Genomic DNA, 13,385 nt, shown 5'->3' with positions numbered 1-13,385 from the left:
CTGGACATGCTGAAGACACTGTAGTTTTGAAAAGGAAGAGGAGGATTCTGCTTAGATAGCAGGACTGGAAAAAACAAGTGGAGCATTTTAAAGAGCTAACGTTAGAGAAGGCATCTTCTTCCTCTTCTCCCTTTTCCAAGGCAGCTGACCACTGTGTGGCTTTCAACAGGAGTGAGCGAGGCTGCTCTATGGAGAGAGTCAGTGTCACTCAGCTAGCACTTAAGAAACAGGCAAGTGGATAAAGCAGTTTCTGAAAGCCCCAAATGGCTCAGGAGATGACTCACGCTGGAGCAGATTGTTTCCTAAATTCCAGATGAAATCACTTTGCATATTCCCTGACTAAGGCAAGAGAGTGCTTACAAGTACAAGCTCTGCCCAGTACCTTCAGCACAGACCAAGATAACACCTCTTGGCCACCTTGCTGCTGACAGCAGGGGAGATGCCAGTGAGCTCTGCTAAAAGTCTTGGCTGCTGCTTTTTACCCATTTGGCCTTTTTCACCGAAGCCAAAAGTAGCTTTTTCAGTGCTGGCAAGAAGATAATGGAGTGATTCTTTGGTTCTCCACCTGACTGCGAAGATTTCAATACAAAAGGCTTTCATCCCTGTCTGATGGGTGTCAGGAGTCCGTAGCCCCATGTTTTCTGTACTTAGAGAGCTGATCCCAGTGCCCCTACCAAAGTACCATTGGAAACCGATTTGGAACAGCGTTACGGGGAAGAAATTGGAGTTGCCAGCTTGCATATCATCTAGCTAATAATCTGCCACACAATTCATCACTGCCTGCTTTTTTCAGCCACACACCCTGGAGAAAGTATCAGGGTAATGAAACATGAGAAACCAATTTAGGAAAGGGGTAGATAGGAGGTGATAAACATGAGCTAAGAAAATTTGGCCCGTGAGCATTGGAGAAGGAACTGAATGTGGGCTTGTACATTGAATCCAGAGAAAAATAGCAGTCGTCATCATCAGATTCAGCTACGAACAGTGAAGGTCACATTAAGCTGTGTTGGCAGGTATTTGACTGTATAGGCGCTGTGCTTGGCTGTAGCTGAAGGTGCTTTCCCAGTAGGCTTTTATGGAAGCTGTAGACTTTGCTGCATCTTAAAAGCTTAACCTATGTCAAGCTGTTAGTATCACTCCAAATTTTGACTTTGCATCTCTAAAACGTCTGTAATCACCAGGGAACAGGGACCAAGACTCTCCAACTGGTGTTCACCGTGCTTTGGCACATGCAGGTCTATGGGACTTGCCTTTTTGCGTTCGGAACAGATTGTGTGTCAGTGGACATCTGATCTAGATCCAGTCTCACGTAGAAACATGGGGAGAAGGTTCCTTGTTAGCTTGCTGTTACAAGTCCTTCAGAGAGTTGAGGCCATGCCTGTAAAGGAGTCCTGCTGCTACAGACTGTCTCTTCTTTTTTCCTTCCTAGATTGAGGAGGAGATGCTGGCATTGCAGAACGAGCGTACCGAACGGATACGAAGCCTGCTGGAGCGTCAAGCTCGCGAGATTGAAGCCTTTGACTCAGAAAGCATGAGGCTAGGTTTTAGTAATATGGTTCTTTCTAATCTCTCCCCCGAGGCGTTCAGCCACAGCTACCCGGGAGCTTCTGGCTGGTCCCACAATCCTACTGGGGGTGCAGGACCTCACTGGGGTCATCCCATGGGTGGCCCACCACAAGCTTGGGGCCATCCAATGCAAGGTGGACCCCAGCCATGGGGTCACCCCTCGGGGCCCATGCAGGGGGTACCTCGAAGTAGTGCTATAGGGGTCCGCAACAGCCCCCAGGCTCTGAGGCGGACAGCTTCTGGGGGACGGACGGAACAGGGCATGAGCAGGAGCACAAGTGTTACTTCACAAATATCCAATGGTTCACACATGTCTTATACATAACTTAAACAATAACTGAGGGTGGCAATTCCACTGGAGCTGTCTGCCAACAGAAACTGCCTACAGACACCAGCCCAGCAGCCTCCTCAGTGCGGTGCTGACGTGTGGAAGCTGGGTGCACATGGAATATTGTATTCATTTTGTAAAGCATTACGTTTTGTGTTTACTAACTGGGATGTCATAGTATTTGGCTGCAGGGTTTGGGGGGGGTGGTTTTTTGGTTTTTTTTTTTTTGTTTTTTACTTTTCGGAGGGGTCTTGGGAGGGCGTCTGAGAAATATATGCAATTAGGCAGAAGAGTTGGCTGGTGGTTGTCACACTGACAGGACAGAAGGGCCTCAGACTGCCCTCGTCACGCCATCCATAGGAAGTCTGAGGGAGAATGGAGACCTCCTCCCATGTCCATAAATTTCGAACTGCCACCCTGCAAAAACCAGGCAAGCTGCCTTTGAACCAACATCCAGGGGAGGAACAGCTGGATCTTCTGTTCCATTTTTATTTGTCATTAAATTGGATACATTTCTAGGGTATTGCCTCTGCCAAGAGGCATTTTCAAAGACTTGTAGGTGAGGAAGAAGGGTGAGAAGAGAGGCCAAGAGACACCAGGGCTCAGCGGGGCCCTTCTACCCAAGTGCCCGCTCCGTGTCTTGTAAGAAGTGAAGTTCTCTCAGAAGGCACTGGTCAGCTTCCCGAGAAGTGTGTAGGTAAACCTGTCTGGAGGGAACAGGCTAGAAATGTTCAAAATTGTATTCCTGCTTTGGCACTCCCTGACTGTGCTGCTGGTAGCTCAGACGAGGTTGGGCAGAGGAGCGTAATGCACTTGTACAGCTAATACTGTGACATCTCATTTTAGCTAAGCATCAGAATAATTATTGGAGCCCAGCTTAGTCCTTTTTGCTCCATTCAGAAATGTTTAGACTTTCAGCCAATCAGTCTCAAACGCCAGAGGTATTTTGAAGGATGCCATAGTCACAAAATGCCATTGATTGGGTTTTTCATTATTACACTACATCCACCAATTTATTACCTTTTTGGCTTGTTGCAATTTCCTGTTTACATGTAGAGTGTAGCCAACTGTTTAAATGTTTAGTTGCCACAGTGTACCAGGAGGAGCTGAGCCAATGACTCTTTCCCAGCTGATGACTAACCCACATCACCACTGTAGATTTTGCTGCATGTGAGGCTCCTTTTTATTATTTTCGTTGCTGCAATACTTCACAACTTTTACAGTCCCTTGAGATGCTGTGATATTTTGGCAGCATGTCACACCATGCGAGAAGGCACTACTTCCAGAGGCTCGTTGGAGCTGCTGTACTACTGAAAGGAAGCAAAGGAGGTTGTGAAATCCATACGGTGATAAAGGGGTCAGGGAGTCTAATTAACCGAATGACTTTGTGGCATTGTGTCATCCCTTAGTGCTGGGAACTGGAGGTGCCCCCATGCTCTTGTGCCAGTGCCGGGGCGGTCTGGGTCAGCCAGCACTGGGGCTAGGGAAAGAGCAGGTAGATGAAGTTTGACTTGAGGCAAAGATTTCCGTCTTGGGGACTGACCAGCCAGGGTTCTTTGTAAATGTTTTTCCTTGCACACTAATCATCTTGAAGAAAACACTAGCTGCTAACTCTAGGATTTGCCTTTAATATGTTTTATAGGGCTCAAAAGCAAGGTTTTCCGAATGTGTTTGTCCATGTGACATATTTATATAGTAAATACTCTAGTGTCTCGCTGCTGTTCAGTACTCTCAACAGGGCGATGTTCTTTCGTTAGCTAAATTAACATCCACTCCCAATCCTTAACTCTCTGCCAGTGTCCGGTGAATCCAACTGGGATTTCTAGCATCTTGACGTAGCGCATCACTCTAATCGAAGATGGAAACTCTACCAAAATATGTTTGAGCAGCCCCTTAGTGAGGAGCTTTGTGGTACTAACAGTTGACGGAAGCCTGGGATGAGGTGGTCGTCCCATGGAGGTGACTGTGGTTGCCCCCCCGGGGGCAAGTGGTGACCGTGAATTGTCCTGTCCTTTCCTCTGCTATGTTTTTATGTGGAATTGGATGTTTTGGGGTCATTCTTTTGCATTGCAGTGTTGTTGAAATGCAGCGAAACTGATTTAGGAAGGGTACCTGTATTTTCCTGGGTTTAGAAAGAAAGACAAAAATGAAATGAAAGGCCAAAATTGTATGGGTTTTACCATGTGAGAGCGGAGGGTGTGCCCAGAGCATGGTGCTAACACAGCGTTTTGAAGTTCAGCTCCTCTATCACGAACAGCAGCAGTGACAGCGGGGACAGGCTATACCTGCAAGTTCAGTGGGTTCATTCTTTTGCTTCTGTTATGGTTTGAATTTGGTCAAAGTCTCTGGCTTAAATTGAGCTACTTCAACAGAATTCTCTCAACCCATCTCTTTGTGTAATGTCAAGCATGACTGAATGCTGAATCCAAATGGTGGCTATCCCATATTGGCTTTTTTGTATTCAAAAAGAACTGTGTAGTAACCATTTTTACATGTATACCATGTGCAGACCTGGACTATTCCAACAAGTTAATATTTTAATTAAAATAGTTTGCAAAAACTGATTCAGATCAACTGGTCTAAATGTGTGTGTCCCTGTGTGTACGTGGGGGAAGGAAAGCAGTCCCAAACAAGCCTGATCTCGAGAGAAAGCACCCCATTACGCAGCTGTAGCTCAGGGTTAGGCTGTGCCTTGGAGGTATATGAAGAGGCCCTTGGTGTTGAGAATTTTAATGTATCTCAGGTATATTTCTGAGATACATAACTATAAAATACGCTAGAGAGACGCAAACACTCTCTGAATCAGTTTGCAAACTCTATTTTTAAAAGTAGGACCAATTACTTCATATTGTACTCGTTGCAGTCGTGCCCTAGCTTTGGTTTTAAAAATACTGTAATCTGTAAATTGTGGAAACTACTCCAGTACCTCAGCAAAGATGTTCTTTTACATCTTTTGTGTTCGTATTTAACACTGGGGAAACTCTTCTGTGTGACTACTTTGCAAATTTTATTGCAGTATTTTCAAATCACCAGCTTCACCCCTGAAATCTCTTCTTCTGTGGTTATTTTTCTCTCCCCTTTGCAAAGACCTAAAGTTCTGATGTAGTTTAGCCCAGAGATGAAAAAAAACAGAGGAGACAGCATTTTCACCTCTTTCTGATTTGAATTTCTTTTGATTTTATTTAATTAAAATCAGTGAAAGGGACCACGTTTTTCTTGTTCTCCATGGTCCCAGGGAGTCAGCAGCCACCTCTCCCTTCCATGTTGAACGTTACGTGCTTTCTTCCTCGGGTGCAGCACTGAAATGGAGGCCAGCTCTGTTTCACCTGCATTCGCTCCAAGCCTGTGAGCTTCAAAGGGGTTGAAGAAGTAAACGTGGTACGATACCAAGCTTTCCACAGAAAATCCCCTGCAGCCATTCCTTGCCTGGCTTGGGGCCAGGCTGGCATCGCTCTGTATCCCACCCAGCCCTCCCACTCCAGAAGAACGTGCATTGCACACGAGCTGTAACCCTGGTAGATCCTGGGATGATGCTGTTTATTACCCCCCCAAGGGAAAAGGGCCCCTTGCACGTCGGGCTGCCCTGCCCCCTTGACCCTGCTTACGTGCCATTTCTTGAGAGGCAATAAATTGTATTGTACCACTGTCTACCATTACTCTGTTGAATACGCACATCTCTCTGGATATATATATGGTATCTCATTTGTATATATTTATATACTCTGTATGTACGTGTGTGTGGGGGTATACGTGCACACACATCATGCTGTGCATTTCTGTCAGGGCACTTCAGTTCTGCTGTTCTTTAGCACTCCTGTTCGTGAGCAAAAGCAACCCCTGCAGCAGGGCTCTCGAGGGCGAGGGCACGCACATCTGCACAAGCTGTGCTAGGGCTGAACGCAGTCAAAAGCCCTCACTTAAGTACTGCCCTGCTAATTGTAGCTTTCTTTTTCTGGGGAGCGGGAGGGTAGGCTAGCTGCTATGGGTGTGCTGTAAAGGAGAGGAGAGAGCTCCCAGAGGGTACCGGGAAGTCAGAAGACAGCAGAGAAGAAAACAAGATGGTATAGCGATAGGAAAGCAGTTGAGGCAATGTACCGATCTGCTGGGGAGGCGGTGAGTGGGCCGGTGAAGTGCTCAGCAGGCTGAGCTCAGAGTCCCCAGCTGCGTCTCGCCACGAAAGATCACAAGCCCGGCACGGTCTTGGCACGCTGCACCGGCACTACCTTTTGGCAGTCCTGAGTTCAAGCCGCCGCTAACTCTGAATGCTGTCTACCTTTGTGTGCGTCTAATAACTAGAGCAGGTTTTGTGGAGGATGAAAAGAGAAGCTATATTGGAAGATATAAAAGATTATGTGTGTGTGTATGTGTGTACAGCACATACATACGTACGTATATATGCACACGCAGACGTCTTTGGTCCATTCTTTATTCTGCCTAGGCATGTGTGTTTTGTTACTCGAGTCCAGTAAGCAGAGGACAGCCTTGGTCTCCTGGGTGCTTGCTCTGCATTGCTAGTAAATCTTGCCCTGGTCTTTCTCATAGCAGAGGGGTGAGTGCCATGCTGGACACCACGAGCTCCTCAAGCTGTGAAGACCCTTCTAACCTTCTCCTTTGTCCTCTACAGACCCCATCTTAGTGAGACATCTGGCAGTTTGGGGGATAAATGGTTCTCACGTGTCAAGCCACAAATGTTCATCCAGCTGCGATATTTACCCCCTGGGGAAGCCCAGCCAGCTCAGCAGCACGCCAACTAGGGGCTCTCTTCTTTGTGCAATCAGAGAATTTGGAGGCAATTTTCCCCCTTGTCCCTTTTGGAAGGTCTCCTGTGAGCTTTTTAGGTGAGGCTCGGGTTTGATTGGAACATCCTTACCCTTTCACAACGAGTAGTGTCGTCTTTAGCTGTGCTCCTGCCTGTGGGACTTCCCCACCCCGGCGCTGGCCGGCAGCGAGCCCAGAGCCACGTGCCAAGGATGGAGGAGTGGTGGATGCGCAGACAGGGACGCCGGTCGGTGTCCCTCTGCTGTGTTTGTTTCAGTTTGCACTTTTACGAGTCGATTGAGCCGGAGTCTGTTGAGAAATAAGTGTGAGGCGCTTCGGAGGGTTGTGGGTAGCTGTTTACAGCCAAAAAGAAAAGCTGGCAGATCCTAGTGGTCATAGTAAACGTCACCCCACCAGGGAACGATGGCAGCGGGTAACTCTGGTTCCAGTCACACGGTGGGATTCAGCCAGCTGGGGCTGCGACGCTGCCTGCTGCACCCCTGCCCTGCCCCTCAGCCCAGGCTTTGCGGGCGAAGGAAAGGCCTTTGTCAGCTAGAGAGGGACTTAGTAAATCGGATTTGCTGGCAAACAAGCACCTTAACCACCGAGCTGTGGGTCTCAATACTTGTACTTCACCTGAAGGCTCCTCTTTGGAGGGGGAGGAAGGCAGTTTGGTATGTGACCGTTGGCTTTGCACCCATCTGGTGTCCTCGAAACATCCTAAAGCCATGTCCTAGGAAAAAAAAAACCCAACATGGGTTCCCTCTCTCCTTGCTTTCTCTGAGTGCACACACTGAGTCCAGGAACCGGTAACCAGGAGGGGCGAGCGTTGCCCCCGCGGATGTGAACAAACCCGGGGGGGGATCTTCCCCCCCCCTCGCCCCTCCGGTCCCCTGCCCCGCTCCCCACCCCTGAGTACGGGTACCTCAGAACATGCACAGTTTGAATTTTCACTGACAATTAGTTTAATTATTGTGAGTGAAAAGAATTGTAATTATCTGTAAATATGTAGTTAACAAATTGACCTAGTTTCTGTATTTTTTAAGTTTTTGTACTAAAATTTATAGATACAGTATGTGCCAGCTAGCAAAAAGCTACTGTAATTGCCAGTCGTAGTTCAGCATGCATCTAATCCCCGAGACTTGTCAAAGTGATGCTGTAAGGAATTGTGCTTAAATATTGCGAGCTGGGGCGGCGCAGCAGCCGATGGGGCAGGAGGGCTGGGGAGGCCAACAGCCGCTCGCCTGGGGCTTTCGGCTTCCCGCGTGCAGCCGGGTTTTCCGTGTTCGCTGTGTGTGATCTTCCCTGCGGCGGCGTGTGCTGTAGGGTGGGCAGCGCGAGGGACGGGGCGGTGGCTTCGAGCTTTCTCTGGGGCTGAACTCAATGGGAACCGAGTTCAGGTTCTTTGCTGCAGTTTAATACCGGCTTATGACTATATTTTTCAACCTCTCTAGAAATGATCTGTTTTCCCCTTCTGCTTTTGTCTTAGACCCGAGATCATCTAAACCTACTAGAGGGGAAAAAAAAAAAAAAGACTTTCATGTAAGATTGTTGCCTGCTTTTAGTGCCAGGATCACGCATTTCTATGGCAACTCTGAGCTCAGCAGAGTTTAGAAATCAGCACAGGGTTGTTAACGAGCTGAAGTACGTCGCCGCTGCTGTTGCACGGCTCCGGCAGAGCCCGACTGCAGCAGCGAAGGGCGAATTTGTGGGTGCCATGCGGTCGCTTGCGTGGGTCTCGGTGTCCCTGCCCCGGCTGCAGCTGGCTTGCGCTGCAAGACCTGCCAGTAAGTGAGGGGTGGGCTCCCCCCGCGCTTCCTAGGGATGAAGGAAGGACCTGTGCTCCTTGTCCTGTGGCGGAGGCAAGTCTGCAAGTGGAGAATAGCTTTGCTGAGTGCCCCGGGAAGCTGCGAGCAGAGGAGTTTGAGTGCCGGTGGGGCCGTGCTCTCCAGGTCTGCTTGTCCTGGAGGTCGTAGGGGACGGGAGCTTGTAAGGACTCAAGGATCAGAGAAGGAGAGGCATACGTGCGCGTACGGGTTTGGCTTCTGGCAAGCAAACCACCCGCTTCCTTTCTTCAGCTTTTCTTCCCTCCTAACCCCCCGCAGCTCTTCCCCCTGCTTGCTTGGAACAGGAACATTTTTTACCTGCCTAGAAACAGCTAAAAAATGAGGGGGCAGCCCTGATGTAAATAATTAACGTTACAAAGTGAAGTGTGTATAACATAAAAGGCTACAGCCCTTTGGTGACTTGTAAATGCTTGAGAAGGTTGTGGTAAGACGCGGAGGGCCAAGCGACCTGCCTGGGGCCCCGCAGCCGTCGCTGCCCCACCGACACCTCGGGGCCAGCGGGTCGGAAGGGGGGGCCCACCCTGCGTACCTTAGCCGTGGGAACCCCCGTGGTTTAGTGGATGGGAGGGTAGCGTAACGTGTGTAATACGGATAGGAGAAGCTGTGTGAGGTGTGTATAGTGTATATTTTTTAAAAATAGCTTGCTTGTATTGTGAAGATTTTAAAGACAAACTTGAGAATTCTAGCCTAACTATTAACACAAGTTTAACATCAGTTACCCCACTGGGTTCAGAGCCTCTTGAATGTATATTCCTTTTTGTAACCTAAATGACCTATTCTTCTACCAGTCAGCCAGACATCCTATTTATATTTTTAATTTTATATATTACTTTCCCTTTGTTTTCATTATTTCCAGCATGTTTCTGGTTTTGGTTTTTGTTTGTTTGGGGGTTTTGTTTTGTTTCTTTTTTTTGCACAAGCATTGTGTGAAGTCAAGGAAATGTTAACTCAAACCTGGTATTTTCCAACCTGTTCTCCCCTCCCCTTCCTCTCCTCCACTCCTGTTTTTTTTCTTTCTTCCGCCAACAGTTTGGGATTTTCTGGGCTGGGATGCAGCGGGTGGGAGGAGGGGATGGCTATTTTCCATTTGCAGCTTCTGTGCAAATGCCAGGTCTTTTGCCAGTCAACTAAAAACGCTTCACTTGCTGGTTGCTTTAAAAAAAAAAATACAAAATAAAACAAAAATGTAACCTTATCAGTCCGACATAGACCACGGCGGGAGGAGGGGAAGTGCACACCTGTAGCCACACAACTCGAGCTTTGGCTGCGAAACAAAAGCAAACCTTTTCTGGCGAGCAGGTAACCGCAAGGCAGCTCCCAGCCCCGCCGGCTGCCCGAGCCCGCGGAGGTTTTGCCGGGCACGAGCTCCGTGCGCAGCCGGGGGCCGAGCCCCGTGCCGGGGAGCGACCTGCCTTGGGCTTCCTCTTCCCCCCTCGGCGCCTGCCTGTTCGTGTGCACAAACCCGAGAGCTGCCTACTGATGACAGCAAAGCTGTTGCTGCTTTTCCTCTCCTCCTCCTCCTCCTCTTCCTCCTCTCCCCCTCCGTAAGGAGGTCCAGCTCACCAACAAGAGCTCGCCCAGCGCCCGGCCCCAGTGCCGTGGCCGTCTGCTCTGGGGCATCATCCAGGTATAGCAAAGCCCGCCTGCCGCGGTGCCGGGGGAAGGCGCCCGGCTGCGCGGTTTTGTGCCGCAGAGCGTTAGTTAGAAAAAACACACACATATCTGCTGTTTTACTATGAACACTGGTCTGAGGTTTCCAGGCCCAGCACCACGGTGATGGGCCGCGAAGGATTTAACTAGGGGAATTAAACTCCTTCCTGCTTCCGTGTCTGGTAGCACCAGCTGGTATGAGTGAATCTACAGGTGTGCGTTTTCCTTCGTGTAGAAAATGCCACGAGCACTAACTGGTAAGGCTTAATGTACAGTATATTGTCAGTATTCTGGTATTCTTCTGGTTCAACATACATTATAGCTCATATATAACCTGTATTAATTGTATAGATTGTGCATTTAAAACTGTTACCAAGTTGTCAGAAAATAAGAGAAGAGAAAAAATAAGGTCATATGTAATATTTTGTTTGTAAGTATCCTTTGTATCATAGCAAAGGAAATGTTAAAAAAAAAAAAAATCAACTGTAATAAAGTAATTTTAGTACACGGAGTGTCTGCCTGCCTTTCTGAGCCCTGCCGGCGCGTGGGACCCTGCCCGGGGGCTACCGCGTGTAGGACCTCTGCCAGGTGAAGACGGGGGGCTCGATGGCGGGACCCCCCCACCTGCGGGCCCGCGGCAGCCCCTTCCTCCTCTCCTCCGCCCGCAGGAACTCGGCCATGGCCCTGAAGTACTCCAGCACGGCCTCGTGGCCCCAGCAGCGCCCCGCTCCCCGCCGGGGGAAGCCGCAGTGCCCCCCGCGCGGGGTCAGCAGCAAGAAGAAGTAGGGGCTGCTGCGGAAGAGCTCCAGGGGCAGGCTGCGGGCCGGGGGGCCGCGGACGGGGTCGTCGGCGCTGCAGAGGCACAGCACCGGCACGGCCGCCTCGTCGGCGTCGCGCAGGGGCTCGTTGCGCTCCCAGTAGGCCTCCCAGCTGGTGGGGCGGCTCTTGGTCCGGCAGAAGAGGGCTTCCTCCAGCTCCCGCAGCGAGCGGCTGCCCAGCAGCCTGTCCACGTCCACCGCCTCGGCCAGGGACCCCACGTACCTGCGGGGACGGGGCGGTCGCCGTGGGCTGGGGGCCGTGGGGACACCACCGGCTCGCCCAACTGCCTACGCTGGCGGGGCGGGGGGCTGCGCTGTGGTGATGGCCCTGCGTCCAGGGACCGGGGGTGGCCTCGAGTCCCCCCACCACCCCTGGAGCTGGTTTTGGGGTGCCATCTCAGCCCCTCGCTATGGATGCTGGGGGGGGTCCCCGCCGTGCAGCCTGCGCCAGCCCGGGTACCATGGCAACGGGAGGCAGCCAGCGCTCCGCTCCGTTGCCGTGACAGCAGCGCTTGCAATGGGTATCGGGAAATGGAGGGGAGACACCCTGCTGCCCACCCCCCCAACACCTGGCCAACAGGAACCCACCCCCCCGCAGCACCCACCACTGCAGTAAACACTGTGCCTGGCCGCACCCACCTGGGCTTTGTGAGGCTCACCCTGGCACCTCTTTGCCCCAACATTTTGGGGCTTAACTGCAGTTTTTTGGCTCTCATTTGCCTACCAGTGGGGCCCCTTTGTGCCCCCCCGCCCCCAAGGTCTCAGCTTGCTCAAGGCCTTGGCACAGAACCATTTGTCTCCCAGCCCAGCCCACACCAGCGCTTGGCCCTCCCCAGCACCGCCGTGTTGGGCAACGGGGACCCAGGGCCCTTGGGAAGGAGGGTGGCAGCCGCCACAGCCCCCTGCCCGGCCCTGGGTTGGTGGTCATGGCCCCCTCCAACCCCACAGGGCAGACACCCATGGTTGGGTGCTGGGGGCAAGCAGCAGTGCAGGGGGGTGGCCGGCCCCACTCAGCCCCTGGGGTCCAGTGCAGCGCGGGGGCTTTGCCAACCCGCCCAGTGCTGCTGCGCCGAGGTGACATCTCTCGGCCGGGGGACCCCAAGATGCTGCCACAGCCCCAGCTGGGCCGGGGAGCATGTGGTGGCCAAGCTGGCCCCACGGCAACCAGCTCCAGGCTGGTGTTCATTAACCAGCGCGTTTTGCTGCTCTCAGCACCTCTGCCCCCACGCCGGAGCTCCCAGTGCCGGCAGCAGCACCCACTGCACGCACCTTCCCAGGGCTGGCCGAGGGGCTCCCGGGGCACCCCCTCCCCAGCCTCCCCAGCCCCAGGGGACCCCACTGACCTGCTGAGTCCCCTCTTGAGGTGCAGGAGCAGCGGCCACTCGTAGAGCCAGGGCATTCCAGCCTCAAACCAGTCCCGGCCACGGAAGATGGGGGAGATGCAGGCGGCGGCGGCCAGGCGGCTGGAGGAGCCGCTCTCCCCCAGGTAGGCGAGCAGCAGCCCCGAGCCCGAGCCCTCGCTGACGGCCAGCAGCGAGGCGGTGGGGTGCCGGCAGCGTAGGTAGGTCACCGCCTCCCGCAGGTCCCCAGGGTCCCCGAAGGGCTGGAGCCGGGGGGTGGTGAGGGGGCAGCCGTTGTGACCCCGGCGGTTGAAGATGACAGGGACGAAGCCCCGCTCCAGCGCCCGCAGTCCCAGTTGCAGCAGCCCCCCCGTCACCTTCCCGGCAGCGTTGGGGATGAGCAGCAGCACCGAGCTGGGCCCCCCCCCACCGCTGCCGCTCCTGGCCCCCCGCCGCCCCACCAGCCAGTCCAGGGCCACCAGCCCGGTGTCGGGCAGCTGCAGGAGCTCCCGGGCCACCGCCGGCTCTGGCTCGGGCGGCTGCAGGAGCTGCCGCAGCATCTGGAGCCGGGGCCAGCGCGGCCACAGCCAGCGGCCCCCCCGCAGCGCCGCTGACCGCCCCAAGCTCCGCACCAGGTGCTGGGCCAGTGCCGAGGGCTTGGACAGCAGCCGGCAGCGCCCTGAGCCATCCTCAGGGATGAAGAGGATCCCCTCCTCTTCCTCCTCCTCCTCTGCCCAGTCTCCAGCCATCTCCAGCCTCCCTGCCCAAAGGTGCCAGGCCAGGAGGCCCAAGCCGGTGAGCACCGCTGCTGCGGCCACCAAAACCTCGGGGGACACCATGGGGGCGGCAGGAGCCCCGGCCGGCAGCCCCGGTGCTCGGCGGGTTCGCAGAGCGACGGCAGGGCCGTGCTGGGAAAGCCCTGCCCCGGGGCTGGGCGAGCGGTGGGGCCATGCCGGGGACGGCGGGGTTGTGCCGCGGACGGCGTGACCAGCCGCCAGCCGGGGCCAAGGGGACTGGGTGAAACGGGAGGGACACGTGGCTGAGCCCTGCCTGGCGCCGGGGGGGGGGGTGAATCCCC

At 53.3% G+C, this 13,385-nt stretch overlaps 2 protein-coding genes across 6 annotated transcripts in view; one reads left to right on the top strand and one right to left on the bottom strand.

Annotated features, from left to right (window-relative positions):
- TAOK1 (TAO kinase 1) overlaps positions 1 to 4,458 on the top strand; it is a 68,537-nt gene extending 64,079 nt beyond the window's left edge. For all 5 annotated transcript variants that reach the window (XM_075168645.1, XM_075168646.1, XM_075168642.1 and 2 more), the window contains one exon: positions 1,430 to 4,458. In XM_075168645.1, coding sequence (XP_075024746.1) covers positions 1,430 to 1,891 — 462 coding nt within the window. In that variant the 3' untranslated portion in view covers positions 1,892 to 4,458. The remainder of the gene's footprint in view (positions 1 to 1,429) is intronic.
- Positions 4,459 to 7,806: 3,348 nt separating this feature from the next.
- Positions 7,807 to 13,146, bottom strand: ABHD15 (abhydrolase domain containing 15). Its single transcript, XM_075168648.1, has 2 exons — positions 12,311 to 13,146; positions 7,807 to 11,190 (listed from the first exon to the last, which is right to left on the bottom strand). The coding sequence occupies exons 1-2, from the start codon at positions 13,144 to 13,146 to the stop codon at positions 10,713 to 10,715; spliced, it is 1,314 nt and encodes a 437-aa protein (XP_075024749.1). The 3' UTR covers positions 7,807 to 10,712.
- Positions 13,147 to 13,385: the final 239 nt, after the last annotated feature.

Source organism: Calonectris borealis, chromosome 19 (assembly GCF_964195595.1).
Source record: "Calonectris borealis chromosome 19, bCalBor7.hap1.2, whole genome shotgun sequence".
In the NCBI taxonomy this organism is placed as follows: Eukaryota; Metazoa; Chordata; class Aves; order Procellariiformes; family Procellariidae; genus Calonectris; species Calonectris borealis.
The sequence above is the reverse complement of the archived record's forward strand: the minus strand, read 5'-3'. Positions and strand labels throughout refer to the sequence as shown.